At 31.1% G+C, this 17,140-nt stretch overlaps 1 protein-coding gene across 1 annotated transcript; it reads left to right on the forward strand.

Moving 5' to 3' along the window:
• Window positions 1-7,540: 7,540 nt before the first annotated feature.
• Window positions 7,541-13,425, forward strand: LOC143598854 (WPP domain-associated protein-like). The gene is made up of 6 exons (XM_077077186.1): window positions 7,541-7,687; window positions 8,871-10,930; window positions 11,815-11,941; window positions 12,204-12,305; window positions 12,442-12,518; window positions 13,101-13,425. The coding sequence occupies exons 2-5, from the start codon at window positions 8,886-8,888 to the stop codon at window positions 12,511-12,513; spliced, it is 2,346 nt and encodes a 781-aa protein (XP_076933301.1). The 5' UTR covers window positions 7,541-7,687; window positions 8,871-8,885; the 3' UTR covers window positions 12,514-12,518; window positions 13,101-13,425.
• The last annotated feature ends 3,715 nt before the right edge of the window (window positions 13,426-17,140 follow it).

Raw genomic sequence — 17,140 nt, forward strand, 5'->3', positions numbered from 1 at the left:
AATACACGGGTTTGTAACCTAGTATATATATATATAATATATATAGAATTTTCATTTTTACTACGTGCTACTATCAATTATACTATAGTTGAACTTTGATTTCCTTTTATATTGCCGCATACATATGTAGTCAAGAGCTAAGGGTCTCTCTGAAAGCCACCTCTCTATCCCATTGGATAGATGTACAGTGTACCTACATCCCACCATTCTCAGACCCTACTTATAGCTTTGATATTGGTGGGACTTCACTAGGTATGATTGATTGATTGATTGATTGATATATTTAAATTTGTAGTAATTGTTGTATGAATAAAATGTATAAAATAATTATAATGGGTAAAAAAAATGTACTTGAAAGTCCCAACGGGTATACCCGATGCCCGCGGGTATGCCTAATACCCGACAAATACCCGACAGGTAATGGGCCGGGTATGAGACACTGTTTTACAAACGGGTATGGGCATGAGATTACCAATACCCGGCCCGTTACTATCCCTAGTGAGACAGGACTAGTTATATTTTTATAGTACGAATAATTAAAATAATATATATATATATATATATATATATATATATATATATAATTTATTAGTAGTTGATGTGCCATCCTACCGATCTACGCTTTGGAGGTGAAAGATCTACTAAGTTGCATACCAATATAAAGCGGGAACGAAGACACAGACAAGTCATCCATTTAATTACTTTAACAGCATGTTGGTCTCTACGAGAGACGGGGAATGAAATAATCTTCAATAACACAACACAAGGGTGTTGATCACTAGAATAAAGAAGACAAAAAAAATTAGTGTTTATTTGGGTCAAGAATATGAGCAAAATGGTTGGATTCGATTAAGAGAAGTGGTGTACTTTTTCCTTTTAAATCAATTTTATATAATTTGGGGGTATGTTGTAATTGGTTGCTACACTGGCTTGTAGTGACGAGTCACTTGTTAATAAAATTTGGGCGTTCAAAAATATATTTATATCTAATAAATAAATAATTGTGTCATGTATTACAATTTTGTTAGCCTGATTAATTTGCACTCGTTTGTTTTATTTCACTTTTACCTCTCCGTATTATATAACTTTACAACTAAAAAAAATAAAGAAAAATTCTAATATTCAACTCATATAATACACGTGTTTACAAATAAGAAAACTAACCGCAAAAAAGTATCATAAATTACACGTATAAAACAAGTATACAAAAATATTCTCCAAATCAGTTGAGCTGAGATATCTAGGTCCACCTTTTATTACAAACAAACAAATTTATAAACCTAACAAACTAGTGTTTTTAATTGAGAAACATAATGAATACAATTACAGCTTGTTACGCGAATAAATCATATGCAAGCAGACGAAGAATAAACAATACTTAAAAATGATAGCTTTATAAGTACAAACAAATTTTATATTGAGTCCACACTTGTCAATGAGACACTTTTTCATAAACCCACCCTACACTTTGCTCTTTGTACAATTAACATCCCAAGATTTATATATTATCATCAAACCCTCATGTTACCAAAATCGGGTTCTTGAGATTGACTCGTTAAACGTTAACTTGATTTCTGTTTATACACATATATGTGCTCTACTCCAAAGTTCAAATCTTATTTTATAAACGAGCTCGAGTATGAGCTCCACATCAAGATTTTAATTATGATTCTAATTTTATATGTTATATAAATGTAATTAACATGATATAATGTATGTTAACATAGTAAATGTTATCATTTATCAATCTATTCTATCTATTCTAATAAAAGCCTATCATTTTTGCCACTTGTCAATACCATAGCTCTTCTCACCTTTTTTCAACCAATTTTCATATATGGTCCTTATCTTTCAAGTCATTTCAATATATGACATTAAAATTATAGGTTTGTTCCAACTAAATCCATTACTACATATAATAAGTATTCCCCATATGGATTGACAAGAGGCGACTAGTGAAATTTGAAGTGTTTATTATGGTTTATATTCAAAATTAAAAATAATAAACATTCGATTCATAATATGTGGAATGAGAACAATCGACTTGGACTAAATTTTGATAACGTTAGCGGCTAAGGCTTAACCTTTAATACCTAAAAATACATATGCTTTTAAAACTAAAAGTTTTTGGGTTGACCCGAAACCTAGAATTCGGACCCAAGATCCAACCCGAATTACGTCGGTACAGGTTCGAGTTAGTATTTTCTTGGGTTCGAGTTTCTCGGGTCGGGTTAGTTTGGGTTCAGGTACGGGTTTTCTTGGGTTGGGTTTTATGTTACAGGTAAAAGTGACAACCCTACTTTCAACGATTATAAATAAAATCAATACATTCACTTTATGCAACTTTAAATCTTCTAATATTCTTTTAACTCAGTATAATCACTATTATTTGAACATGGTTTTAATGTTAGTATGCATTTTTTATTTTCCTGGCAACTACATTCATATGAAATAAACAAATCATTTTGTTATATTTAAATTTTCGATTTTTATGTTGCTTGATTTTATAATTTTAATTGTAAAATATAAAGTTAATTAAATTTTGTCATACATTGAATAGTAATGACAACAAATTTATCATGATCAATCAATTTCAAATTGTAAATATTCTAAAGATGATTATATCATCAAAGTTCAGGTATATGGTTTTTGGGATAATCATGCTTTTTTATAAACATGAGCAGATTTCTCAAATGACATCATATTAATTGATTAAAAGCTATGATATTTTATGCGTGCGAAAATTTTTTAATTAGTATCATGGATATATATATTCATTTATCTAGAGTTGGTATGTACTTGGAGAGCCTTTTTTGTCACACGGAAAACTATTTATGGTTATATCAAGAATTATAAACAGACCTATGTGTTACTTTATTAAGAGTTACAAGCAAATATGGACTAAATATTTTGATTTTTGATAAACAATGTATACCTGCTAATACAATCACAAATGTAGTGTATAAGGAAGTTTTTACATATTTGTGTAATCTTAGTTATGTAATTTCTGTAATTTTAATTTAATTGTAATTGTATTAACAATATATAATCAATTTATTGATTGTATTTCACTTAATGGTCAAAATTTAAAATTTTCAACAATTATCCGTGTAATACACGAGCCTCAAACTAGTTATGATATAAACTAGGTGAGTTACCCGGCGCGTTGTGTCGGGCTGATGATGTTTGGCTGCTTATATGCCAACGCAAATTCGATAGGCATCGGGCTATGTAACCGGAGCTAAGCAAAATAAAATTAACTCGTCAACACCCAGATACATCAAATTAACATATTTAAAGCAAAAAAATATGCGCACGTTGAGGAGGAGAACCGACATGAATATGGTATATTAGCGGCCCTTGTATAACTTATGATGCAAAAAATAACATATTTAAAACGACGTATATGTGATCTGTAAAACATGGACGTTGCGACAATGAATCGACACGAATTCGATGGGTATCGAATAAGTTCGTTACGGTATAAAAAATAAACCCCAATAGTAATTTTGACAAATTAACATATTTAAACCAAAAACAAATATAATAATAATAATATATAAACTAAAAAGATATTCAAAGAAAGTCTCCACATGGAAAAAAAAACCTTCTAGAGGTGGGACTTGAACTTACACACTCCTTTTCCCAATTTCCTTTCCTAAGCTCTAACAAACATATCAACAACCAATATACCAAGTTATCACAATTGGTAAAGTATTAAAATGATTTACACAAAAATAAAACTAAACTAATAAAATATTAAAATAAAATTTGTGGCACCAAAATTTTTAAATATACCAATTAGATAATAGATAATTACTAGATACTAAATATAGTGAGGTGTAAACAAATGAGATTCATTTTTGTTTATGTTTAGCATATAAAATCTTGAAATTTAGGTCTTCTTTTTGAGTGGAATGAAAGTGGAGAATGACTATGCTTTTAATTCCAATGCTAATTATGTGTAAGTGTAATTGTGCATTATTATACATGATAAAGTGGTGGATTAATTATAATCAATCATTGTCTCAACGGTTATGGTTAGATCAGTGATTACATATAACATATGTTATAAATTTATTATAGTGTAACACATGTAACAAAAATATTGTTATATAGATTCTAATAGTGTTACATACGTATTATTAAACTTTTTATATTAACTTTTTACTGAAAAGTAACATATAGCATATGAATTAGTATAAAACATATATCATCAAAATTGTCATAGAAGTTATAATATTGTAACACATGTAATAAAAGTGTCAAGTAAATTATATATAATTTAAAAAGTGTCGACAACAATTAAGTTATATTTGTTTTGAAATTGAATTTTTTTTTCTAAAAAGAAAGGTTGAAAAGTATTAAATTTATGCATATACATGAACAAATCGGAGATGTCATTCAAATAGTATATATTAAATGTGTATATACTCATTTTAATATACATTTAATGTTAAAAATCCCATCAAATAATGAAAATGATTATGAATTAATGAAAGAAATAGGCAGGTGGCTTATGTTCACATCCATATTTCAAATCCAAACTTGATATCCTTTTCGTCTTCCTCTAGGCATACTAGAAATGAAATCCTTAATTTCCTTTTATTTCTATTCTTTGTTGCATACCCAATAACCAATACACCTTTGAATTCATCATTAGACCCAAATCTTTTCGTTGTTGATCCGCCTTTTGAAGGAAAAAAATTCCAAATCTCAACGAAAAAGATGTTTATCATTATATTTGAATCTTCTTCGAGAACTGCAACTGAAATGACGGTGATTCTTCAACTATTTTGCCATAGCATATATTGTTCAAATTCTCCGGCGTCATTTTTCTCTTCGTCTCCATTTCATGATTTTGGATCTATGGAGAGAACTAATTTCAAATTGTGAATTTGAAATGAAAATGGTGAGATAGAAATAAACTGACTGTTGGGTTACGAACAATCATTCTACTAAAGGTTTATAATCTGCCATTGTGTGATGCTTGTTAAGGCATATACCCGGATGAAATGCAAACTGGATTTATGGAACAGGAGAAGGATTTCCTATTCCTTAGCCGAAAAGATATGTCAATATGGATGCCCTTACCTGACATGTTTCTTGGTAAGAGTAACATGAAAGAGCAATTTGGGTTAGCCTGGTTCGTTTAGTAAATATGATACAAGGAAACATATATGCAACACTTAGGCATAACCTAAGTTGCGCAGAAAAGGCCAAAAACCTATCCCGGGGAACAATGAAGCTTCATAGGGAGTCTGCGTCCCCTGAACAGCCACTGTTGGGTCCGGCGAATTTAATAATATACGTCTGTTGGTATTCCAACATAAGAGAGAATACATGATTGGTACATCTATATGAGGTAAGAAACACAAAGTATGAAAGTTGCTTTAACCAAATTGCATTTTTTGTACTTAACTATATCAAAATAATCAAATAAAAAACAGATTTGTTTTGAATCAATCTCAACCATTCAAGCATTTAAATCAAGGGTTGGATTGGAGTTTGCAAGGTTTTACACCTCAACAAGATTTTTATTATAAAAGATTAATCAGAGTATTGGTTTCTCAATTGCTTGTGTTATTTTAATTCAAAGTTTCCCATTATATTTTGATTATTTGGCTTCGTGAGTTTATTATGAGGATGATGGTTTAAAGGTGGGGAATAGTTGTCACATGAACGCAGCAATGCTAGTAAGTAGTAACAATGGTATGTAGGCCTATGATGGGAACTACTGAATTAGCAAATTGGTTCTTATATTTTCATATTTAATGTATCACGTGAAAATTATTATTACTTTATGTATTACTTATTTATATCTTTTATAAATTGATTGACAATGAAAAATTTTCTTATGACTATCGAACCAACGATTACATCTCGTCTATTATAGACAAAAATTATTTAGGTTTGATCTATTGGACATGATTTGTAATTTTTAACCAACGTTGTTAAACATGCAACTCCAAATATTTTTTCTGCCACCATCATCATCATCATCGTATTCAGTATATCCCACTAATAACAAAGCTATGGTAGGGTCTGAGGAGGGTAAGATGTAGACAACCTTACCTCTACCCCATGGGGATAGAGAGGCCGCTTCCGGTGAGACCCCCGGCTCTATACTAGTTTTGCATCAAGCCTTGGACATAAGGCACATAGCACTCAATCATCGGGACGCTGGCTGATTGGTGCATGTACCCTTGTCTTTCGACTATCAACGCCACCACATGATGCCTGATTAACCTTCCATCACTTTTATCGTTATTTTCACGAGATTAGTAAAATAACGTCAAAATTAGTGCAATTTTACTTTTGCCCACCCGAGGGTTCACACATATATACATTATATGCGCGCACCGTAAGCAGGGCACCACTTGATGACAAATAACATAAAGGTTATGTTTAGCATGAAGCTTTTAAGAGCATCAAGATTCAAGCTTTTAAGAAAAAACTCCTACTCAATTAAAAGTCTTGTTTGATTTAAGGAGTTTGAAGTTTTTAGGTCAGGAGAAAAAACTTAAAGTTTAAAGCTTCTACTAGTAACGTTTAGAAAGAGCTACAAGTTTTTAGTATTTTAATTTAGGGGTGTTTGGGATTGCTTATATTCACCTACTTATAACTTATTAACATTTCGAAAAGTAATAAGGTGTTTGGGATTGCTTATATTGTGAGAGGAAAAGTTTCATAAGTTATAATGTTGTAAATTAATAAAAAGTTATAAGGAGGTAAAATAAGGAATCCCAAACACCCCCTCCCCTTACTTAAATAACATCCCAAAATAAATACATTTATTATTATTGTTTTTAGTTATGCCCATTTTAGTAATTTTATACATTTTATTAAAAGGTCCAATTACTTTGTCAAACATCTAAATATATCTAAAAAGCTACCGCCACCAGCTAGCAGCTTCTTGCTACATCTACCGACTAATTTTATCAAACATACCCAAGGTGTATATTATTTTATGTTTACACACCTATGTCACGAGTTTGACATATCTTGTATAATAAATTCCAAGACATTAGGGTGCAAACGAGTCAAACCGAACCCAAGCTTGGCTTGTTTCAATCTTTATTTTTAAAGCTAGAGCTCGGCTAGTTTCGATCTTTATTTCTAAAGCCCGAGCTCGAATCGTGAGTAGCTTTTAAATCTCGGGCTTGGCTTGTTTAATGTTTCTTAATTAGTTTTTAAACATTTATAGTAACTTTTTATATTTTTTTAATTATAATTTTATACATAACGTGATATATTATTTAGTTATTTTTTAATAATATTATACAGATTAATTAATAGTGTGAATATATTTTATAAAAAAATAGTATAAACATTAGGCTTGCTTAGACTCTCGGGCTGGCTCGTGCTCGACAAGTGAAATTCGGGTCCGGGCTCATTAATTAAGCAAGCTTACTAATAAGTGCGGGCTCATTGAAGCTGATCTTAAGCGGCTCGGCTCGTGAAGAAAAAGAAAAAAGTGGAAGAATATGTGAATAGAGAAAAGATGAGGGGCCTGTAACACCTCCCCTGAAATTGTATTGTTCGCTAGCCTCGTCCCGCTTCTCTCTCCTCCGGTCCAACCCAAACAAACAAATTCACTCTCTTCCAAATAAAACAAAACCCTAAATTCACACCGTCAATTTCCATCACTTTAACCTCTCATTTCTTCATCATAATCTTCACTTCTGTAAGTCTTCATGCTCTCAATTTGCTCATTTTGCGTTTGAATTTCAGTTTCGATGCTGTTTAATGCTACATAACTAGATTGATCTATTGAACTGTCTAGTTAATGTGTTTAGATTATTAATTTTTGCTGTTAAGCTAAGAATTATGCTCTTTATTCTTTCAATTTTGATTTTTATTAGTTTTGAGCGGTTACGTAACTAGATTTAGGTATTTAACTCTGTAGGTGTTGAATTGTTGCTCGTTATGATTTTAATTTCGAATTTAGGGCTTTTATTTGTTTACTTTTGTTGTTTTATACTAGTTGTTCAGCTGTTTTAGGGCTTGTAGTTTGTATCTAATGTTATGTTGACTTTTAGTTGATGTCATTATTGTGTTTATGCATTTTTTTTAATAATATTATTATTATTATTATATGAGTAGATTGAAGAGTTGAACTGTGTAAATTCTATAATTAGCTGATAAATTGAATACCTGAAATTACTCTCGTTGTAATTTCAGTTTCGGTTTTGTTCAATTTTGAGGTGTATTTACTCGCTAATCGTGTTTAATTTGGCCGTGATGTTGTGTTGACTTTTTGAGAAGTTGTTTGTTTCAGTGTTGAGTTTGTGTAATTATGTGTTTATGTATTTTAATAGGTACGATAATATTATTATATGAGTAGATTAAAGTATTGAGCTGGTGTAATTTCTATATCTATATTTAGCTGATGAATTGTTGCTGTTAAACCTGAAAGTACTCTCGTTGCAGTTTTAATTTTGATTTACTCGCTAATCATGTTTAATTTTATAGTTTTATATTTAACTCATTAACTGTTTTTAGGCGTGTAACTTCTAATCTCTGTAATGTTGTGTTGACTTTTTGAGAAATTGTTTATTTTAGTGGTGAGTTGGTGTAGTTATGTATTTTAAATTTTTAATAGGTATATACAGTAATTATTGTGCTAGTAGTTTGTAGTATTTAACTTTGTAATTTCTATATTTAGCTGAAGAATTATTTGTGTTAGATCTGAAATTGCTTGATTTTGAATTATTTGACTTCCTCTTATCTTAGAGCTTATTTACCTGCTAATTGTGTTTCATTTCATTTTTTGATAGTTGTTAGGGCTCATAACATCTAATCTGTTCACATTGCTGTTTTGACTTTTGCGGTAGTTGGTGTAATCATGTGTTTATGTACTTTAATAGGTTTAATATTATTATATGGGGAGTCAAGAGGTGTTGGAGACAACAATGACCTTTGATAGTGGAATTCATGGTTTAGAATCCAAACAAGCCGAAATTATTACGGAACAAAATGACAATTTGAATGTTGGGTTTTTGGAAGATTTCGATACAATTGTGGAAGAAGAAATCAATGATCGGCTCACAGTTTCACGAATGGTGAGTGATTCAGTGATTAAAGGAATGGTTAGTGCTGTTGAACAAGATGCAGATGAGAAAATCAAAGCAAAGGAATCAGAGCTTGAAATGTTAAAGAGATCTGTTAATAACGAGTCAGCTGTTGACTTTATAAGGTATGACAGTTTTGAAGATGTTTGTGTGAAGCATGATGAAATAAAAGAGACGGTTAGTGATGAGTTTAAGAAACTTAGAAAACAGATAGAAGGTTTGAAGAGTTGTAAAATTAAGAAGAATGGATCTTTTTATGAATTGGTGGGATTAGGTGGTATCTTGAAAGATGAGTATGATTTAGAGACAACAGTTGATAATCTTGAAATGATGATGAATAATATGTCTAAATTGGTAGATACCGCGGTTACATTTTCTAAAAACTCACTTGATGAATGGCAACACAAGCATGAATTGAAAGAAGAACTTGAAGATATGGTAATTCAAAGCTCCATTAAATGCATCCGAGAAGAGTTTCAAGAGGCTGAAAGTCAAAGTTCACGTTTGACCGAGAAGTTTAATAACATTTCAGATTTAAAAAGCGAGCTAGAATCATTAACAAAGTTGCTACCGAGTAATGATTCAGGGAGTTTAATCTCTCATGGTTCTTTAGATATTGATATGACTCATGGAAACCCGTTGAGAAGTCAACTGTCTACAAGATTTGATGAGAATGGAGAGTCAACTGAGTTAAAACTGGATGCTGCTGATAACTTTGACGCTAATTCATTAAGTCACCTGAAGAGGGAGGAATTGGTTAAGTTTTTCAACAGCTATATATTAGATAAAAAACGGGAACATGAAGCCGAGGTTCATCAAATAACAGATAGATATATTAGTTTAAAAGGGAAATATTTAAGTGAAAGACGGTCTATTTTCCCGTCTAGTAAGGAATTTGAAGTGTTAAAAAAGAAGATTCCGGAAGTTGTTGCGAAATTGGATAACATTCTTTATGGAAGTGAGGAATTTATTAGAAAATGTGATAATGTTATCAGCCTGAGCGCTGTTTTAACAGAAAACCGCCAACTTAGAGACTCGGTTACTGTTGTGAAGAATGAAGTGAAGAAATTATCATCTAAGTTAACAGTTATGGCAGACAAAGTTCTAGAAGCTTCCATTGTTGAAGATGTTTACAGATGTGTTGTTAACGAGCTAAGTTGTCATATTCAAGACATGAAAGAAGAATCCGAACTGGAAGTTGTTGCAATCCAGGATGTTTATGAGGTTTTATTAGAAAATATTGGTATTCGTGCAGCCGAAGATGCGCGTATGGAATCATTATTAACACAAGAGATGTTGGAGAGTGTGTTTAAAGAAACTATAAAGGATGTTAATCGAAAGCTGGAAAATTTACATATTAAATGCATCACCGCCACTGAGAATCTGGTGTCCCTTGAAACAAAACTAATATTGGAAACCGAGGAGAGCGAAACACTAAGAAATCAAGTGACTTTGCTAAGAAGTACAATGGAAGAAAATGAAAGATTAGCAAGAGACGAGATTAGTAATTTAAAAAAGCAGGAAACATTGATGTTGAAGGCAAAAAATGAGTTGGATGAAACGAGGGAAAAATTGTCAAAAGCAGAAGAAAAGCTTTTATCTGATGAAGAGGAAATAAGTTCACTTAGTCAGAGGCTTGTGTTAGCAATGGAAGAGATGAAAACATTAAATGATTATAAGAACTTGGCTTTTGATGTTTCTGAGGAGAAGTTGAGGTTTGTTACAGAAATTGAAGCAAAAGAGAGAGAACATAGGAAGCAGATGGAAGCGGTAGTGGTTCTTGTTGATGAATTAACTGCCAATTTTGTTGATTTTGAATGCAGGGTAACATGGGATGTTAAAAATAATTACACAAGGTATGCAATTGACTTGGTCTTTTTACTCTTTGTTTTTATTTGATACATACGATAAGAGGTGGCAATTTCGAGCCGCTTACTTACAAGCATGTCGATTTGGGTTGTATTTTTTATATCTTAAATGGGTCAGATAAAAAGTAATTTTAGCTGCTAAAGTTGGTCAAACAAGATGTCAGTTGCTAAAAGTAGATTGTTAATACATCACATACAACCTCTTAAATTGTTTTTACCCAAAGATTATATTGTTATGGTAATTAGGGTGTTCATCGGTTTGGTTTATATTCAATTTTGGATTTTATATGGTCTTAACCGAAAACTGAAACGAATAAGAATTTGGTTTGGTTTCGGTTAAAAACAGATTTCAATCAAATAAACCGAATTTTTTCTCACCGAAAACGAGTTTTTTTTAAAATGTTTTAATGTTTTAATTCTTTAATAATTACTATAATCCGCTAGTAATATATCATGATAAGTATATTTGGTATAATTTTTTATTAACCAATGTAGTTAATTATCTTATGAAGATAAGTTACTTTTGTATACTTTTTTTTTAAATAATTTAATTAAGATATATTATGAAGATAAACTATGAAGATATATTATGAAACTAATTTCATTAATTTAAGCTATTGTACTAAGATTAGTTGTGTTAGCATAAAAAAAATTTGAGTTGGGATTTTGAAACATACAGGTTGAGAAAAACAAAACTTTTGAAGTACTGGAAATATCATATTGTGTATGACATTTTCTTAAAATAAATATTATAGATATTTGGTTAATACAAGGGTATTTGGTTATAACCGAATTTAGATTTGCATAACCGAATACAAATTGGTTATTTGTAAACATGGTTGATTTAGTTAAATTTGTGTTGAACATTTTAGGTTGGAAAATTCAATAACTCAATTGAGTTCACTCGTCACGGAAGCCAGTGCACTTAAAAACACGGGGATCATATACAAACAACAACTTGAAAAAAAATGTCGTGACCTTCAAATGGCTGAGGAAGAGGTAATAAATACTTGGAAGTTGTTGTTGTTGTTGTTGTTGTTATTATTATTATGTCTCGTACATTTTGATTTTGAACCAAAAGTTAAAAGAGTAAAATACAAAATACTTCAACTTAATTTGGTTGGTGAGGCATTTTCAGAAAGGTGTTTGGGGGGGGGGGGCTATACATGGCTACATGCAATATGGGCAGACTATAGGGATTATCTATGTAATTTGGAAAGATTGAGTCATCACTTATCACATTTTTTTCTCTTAAATGTAGGTTGATCTTTTGGGTGATGAAGTTGAAACACTTTTTGGGCTTCTTGAGAAGATATATATTGGTCTTGATCATTACTCGCCCGTCTTACAACATTACCCTGGGGTATGACAACAAATGTTATTGTTAATTATGAATATGTTTTTCAACTTTGTTATTATATTTAAATATTATTCATTATTCGCCTTTTCAAAAATAAATATCATTCATTATTCATATTACGTGTGTATGGTTGTTGAAGGTTATTGAAATCTTGGAGCTGGTTAGGAGGGAATTAAGTGGTGAATCTTTGAAAGCACAGAGGCATCTTTGAGTGAGGTAACTCATAATCAAATACTAATCCAACATAGACGCTGTAACCCGAGACTGGGGATGTAAACGAGCTGAGCCTGAGTTCGGATTATTTAACTTACGAGAGCTCGAGCTTGGCTTGTGAGTAGTTTTCAAGCTCGGCTTTTATACATATATATAATAGGTTTCATGTGAAGCTTGGGCTTGGCTCGTTTATTTATTAATTAGTTTATGACATTTGTATTTAGTATTTATATATATTTTTTAATTATAATTTATAATTTTATATGTACAAGATAGTATATATCACTTAGTTATTTTTATTTTTATCATAATAAATATATACACACACATAATAGTTTTTATCATTTAGTATATTAATTAAAAGTTATATACATAATAGGCTCGCGAGCTAGCATGAGCTCGATAAGTTATATAAACCAAACCTGAGTAGCAAATTCGACCCGTCTACTTATGGTTGGGTTGATCTAGATTATGGGCATAAAAGTGTTTTCGGTTCAGCCTGACCCATACGGGAAAGGACCTCCAAAACCCTTTTGACTTTGACTTTTGGTGAACCTGTTTTGACTTTGACTTTTGGTGAAACAGATGCACCCGCTTAACAGACATTTATGGGTTTGGTGGAACTATCCATTTTTTGGCCAAGGATGCAGGGTTTATGACTGTGAAAAGTAGTTAATGTATCAAGTTTGTGAATTTACAATTTTGTTCTTGTTGTCGTTCGTGTAGGGCCTGCACACACAAACACACACTCACACACACCTCGACCTTACAGTTTTTGTTTCTTCCTTGCATTCGTTAGTTGTTGTATATATATACTGTAATAGTGCAGCAGCTTTTGGTTCTTCCTGTTGGCTTTGAAATTCTTATATGTTCAAAATCTCATTTAGACAGTCAATACCAGTTTTTAGTACTTAGATTCAGATGTAATGTTAGCATGAGTTTTTCTATTTCTTTTCTTTTCTTTTCTTTTTTAGTATTGGAAACACCGACACAGGGATTTCCAGTGGACGGGAATTGTCTCTTCGTCATAATATTGAAAGCTTCCTTGTGGGGTGATCCAGTTCCGTATCCGATTATAAAATTGTGCTACAAACCTGTCGGGGATCTGTTACTCAATGCCTGTTGGGTTCATGGTTATGACTGGGGAGTATCGTACTATCAAATATGCTTTTTATGGTATTTGTGGTTTAAGTTTTCTAGTTTGGATGGCGATTACCTGAAACTCGCTAATACAAAATAAATTGTCTAATACTGGTAGAAAATAAAAGAAAGAGTAGGATATGAAAAGGACCACGAAGTGAACTTAGACCATGCGTAGTGGTAATTAAGCACATAGGGGTGTTTTCTGACACATGACGTCTAATCACCACTAATGACTAATTTTGCAAACAAGTGGTGTAGTGGTAAAACTGTCTTACGATCATTACTCGATCACTACTCAATTATATTGTGCTATTTTATTTTTTAATTTTAATACAGTTAAACAAAATAAAATTAAAAAATCACACTAAAACTGAAAGTAAATCTAAAAAATACATAAATACTACTCGTCTTCATCTTCTAGGTCGCTTTCATCGAATGACTCATCTTTGTCATCATTTTCACCTTTGTCTTCATATTCACCTCTGGTTCGAGTGGGCCAAACCATCCAAGCATGTTGGACCGAATCAAGCATAAGGGTATTACATGTTTCTTTTGAACACAGGAAATCCATAGAGTTTTGTAGTTTTTTTTAGAATTTGAGTAGAGTTATATAGAAGTGTGAGTTTTGTAGGTTGGACTGTTGGTAAACGGTCACCTTTTAAACACAGGAAATCCATATAGAGTTTTGTAGATTGGACCATTCAACAACGGCCATCTTTGACCATTCAACCAACACACCGTTGTCGTGTATACAACAAGGCATGGGTAAACGACGGGGGGTGGGGGTGTTCTTGTTATGAAGTCCAAAACAAGCCACTATGCGTGGTCTAAGAAATTACATCAAGTGTATTCTTTACTTGAGCATAAGATTTAAATTTCAAACCTTAGGTATTTATCTTCATCCTTACAAAACTGATGAGAGTCTGGGTCCTAAAATGGGCACTAAGTGAATTTTAAGAACATATTTTAAAGTGGATTGTACTTCCTAAAAATAGGAAAGAAAAGCAAATTGAATTAATTATAATTTTACGAGTAGGTAATTTAATTCTTTCATCTTAATGTCCTTTCCAATAGTTAATCTATCTATTCTAATAAAGTAAAATAATTGTGACACATGTTAGTTTGTGGTTAATCCTTACAATTTTTTTCCCTCCAAAACTTATATATGGCAAGTATAAAAAATTATTCGCTTTCCTTTTACACTCTATTTATATTATATCTAATTAAATTATTCACTTTTAATTAAACTCTATTTGTATTATATTTATACATTTTTATACAAATAAATATTTACTATTATACTAATGTACATTGTTAGAATATATTTTACAACATACTTGGTGAAATTCAAAAATCTACAGCAAACCATGTTTATTAAATATTGAAAATTTGTGAAAGACTTTAGCTATATCTTTCACATCGAAATGCCTCATTGTTTTAAATTTTTTTCAGTAACATTGCTTCATTATCGTATACCAATTGTAGAACAACACATTCTCGATTTGTAAGTCAAATATATTTGATGATATAATACGACTATATTTGTAATACATTTTTTTACATAATATAAAGAGGCTTAGTTATCTTTTTTTATTTATATCAAATTATTTATTGTAATTTATACATTAATGTATCCCGTGTAATACACGGGTTTCTAAAGCTAGTTAAATATAAACAATTTAAAAATATAGCACTTAAATTTTTATATAAATAAATATTTAACTATGACATGTTTGTTTTTATGTCTATTTAACCGATTTAGTTAGTAATATATAAAGTGTTATCAACAGTCCAACATTACACTTACATAAACCTTTTAGGTAGCATTTGGTATGCAAGAATGATAGAGGTAATGAAATGATTCATTACATGTGAATGAAGAAAGATGTGTTTGGTTACTCAATAGAATAAAATCATCCATTATATATGAAATCACATTCCATTAAAACCATTCATTCCCATTCCCTCTTCTTTTTTTTTTCATTCCATTCCTCCTTCACCCTATTTTCTCAACACCACCACCACCACCACCATCACCACCACCACCTGACCGTCACCATCGCCACCACCTCCGCCACCACCACCACCACCACCTTACCACCAACGCTACCACCGCCACCTGACCATAACCGCCACCACCACTTTTGCTGTCTGACCACCACTATCGTCGCTGCCACCCTACCATTGTCATCACTACCAATGCTACTATTGTCACCCGCACCACCACAACCACCCCACCTAACTGCCACCACCACCATTTTCGAAGCCGGAGCTACCACCACCACCATCGCCATTTCAGTTTTTTTTTTAATATATATTTTGGGATGGGAATATTTTTATTATTTCTATTTCATTCCTATAATTTTTTTTGGATATCAAACAACATAAAGTAATTATTTATTTCATTCCCACAGGTTAACCAAACAAGACAAAGAAATAGTATTGATCCATTTCATTCCCTTTTCATTCTATTACTTCCAACCAAACATACCCTATTGTGTATTTGTGTTCATGTCAACTTTATGCTTTGACTTTGTTTGACTTTTTTTACACTTTCTAAATCTTGTTTAAACTTAAGCGTTTGTAAATGTGATAAATTCAAAACTTAGAAGTAGTTAAATTTAATTATTAAGATAACTAGTTTTTAAGAGTAAAGTTAAAATACAAAGTACAACAAATATGAGAAGTGTGAGAAAGAATATAATTAATTGATCTTATACTTGGATTTTAGAGATTAATTTTAGAATAAAAAATGATAAGAATGACATGAAGGTAATAACCCACTTATGATGACTTTCTCTTTCTACATGCAAGACGCATGTCAATTCCCCCATCATTTTAAAACGTCTATAACTTTTTAATACGACATTTTTTTAGAAATTTTTTTTACCATAATAACAAACATTTTTTATCTTTAATATGAATATCATATTGTTATATAAAAATAAAAAAAAAGTTAGTGGGTTTTTTATATTCTGTTATTTGGGTTTATTGTAATTTAGTTAACTAGGTTAGAACTCCATGTATTACACATGTTGAATAAAAGAAATATTAAATGGTTAGTTATGAAGATTTAGGAATTTTAAAACGATATTTTGTGAACATATGACTGAATTACGTGTAAGTTACTAATGATTTAATATATTTGAAGTCATATTTATCACATAATTGTGACACGTGCGCAACCAATAAGTTATTTGTTAGGTATAGATTTATATGCATTTTTAATTATCCAAACAATAGGCTCGTTGAGGCGCACGAGCTAGCTTAAACTTGATAACTAGTTAGAACTCCGTATATTACATGGGTTGAATAAAAGAAATATTAAACAGTTAGCCATGAAGATTTAGAAATTTTAAAACGATGTTTTGAGAAGATATGATTGCAATTATTGTGTAAATTACTAACTAATATTGAATTTATTTGAAGTCAAATATCTAACTTAAGTTATCATATGTAATATATTATGTTTTATACTATAA

This window comes from Bidens hawaiensis, unplaced genomic scaffold, assembly GCF_021521415.1.
Source record: "Bidens hawaiensis isolate Kalapana, Puna unplaced genomic scaffold, B.hawaiensis_p1.1 tig00000001_1, whole genome shotgun sequence".
Lineage (NCBI taxonomy): Eukaryota > Viridiplantae > Streptophyta > Magnoliopsida > Asterales > Asteraceae > Bidens > Bidens hawaiensis.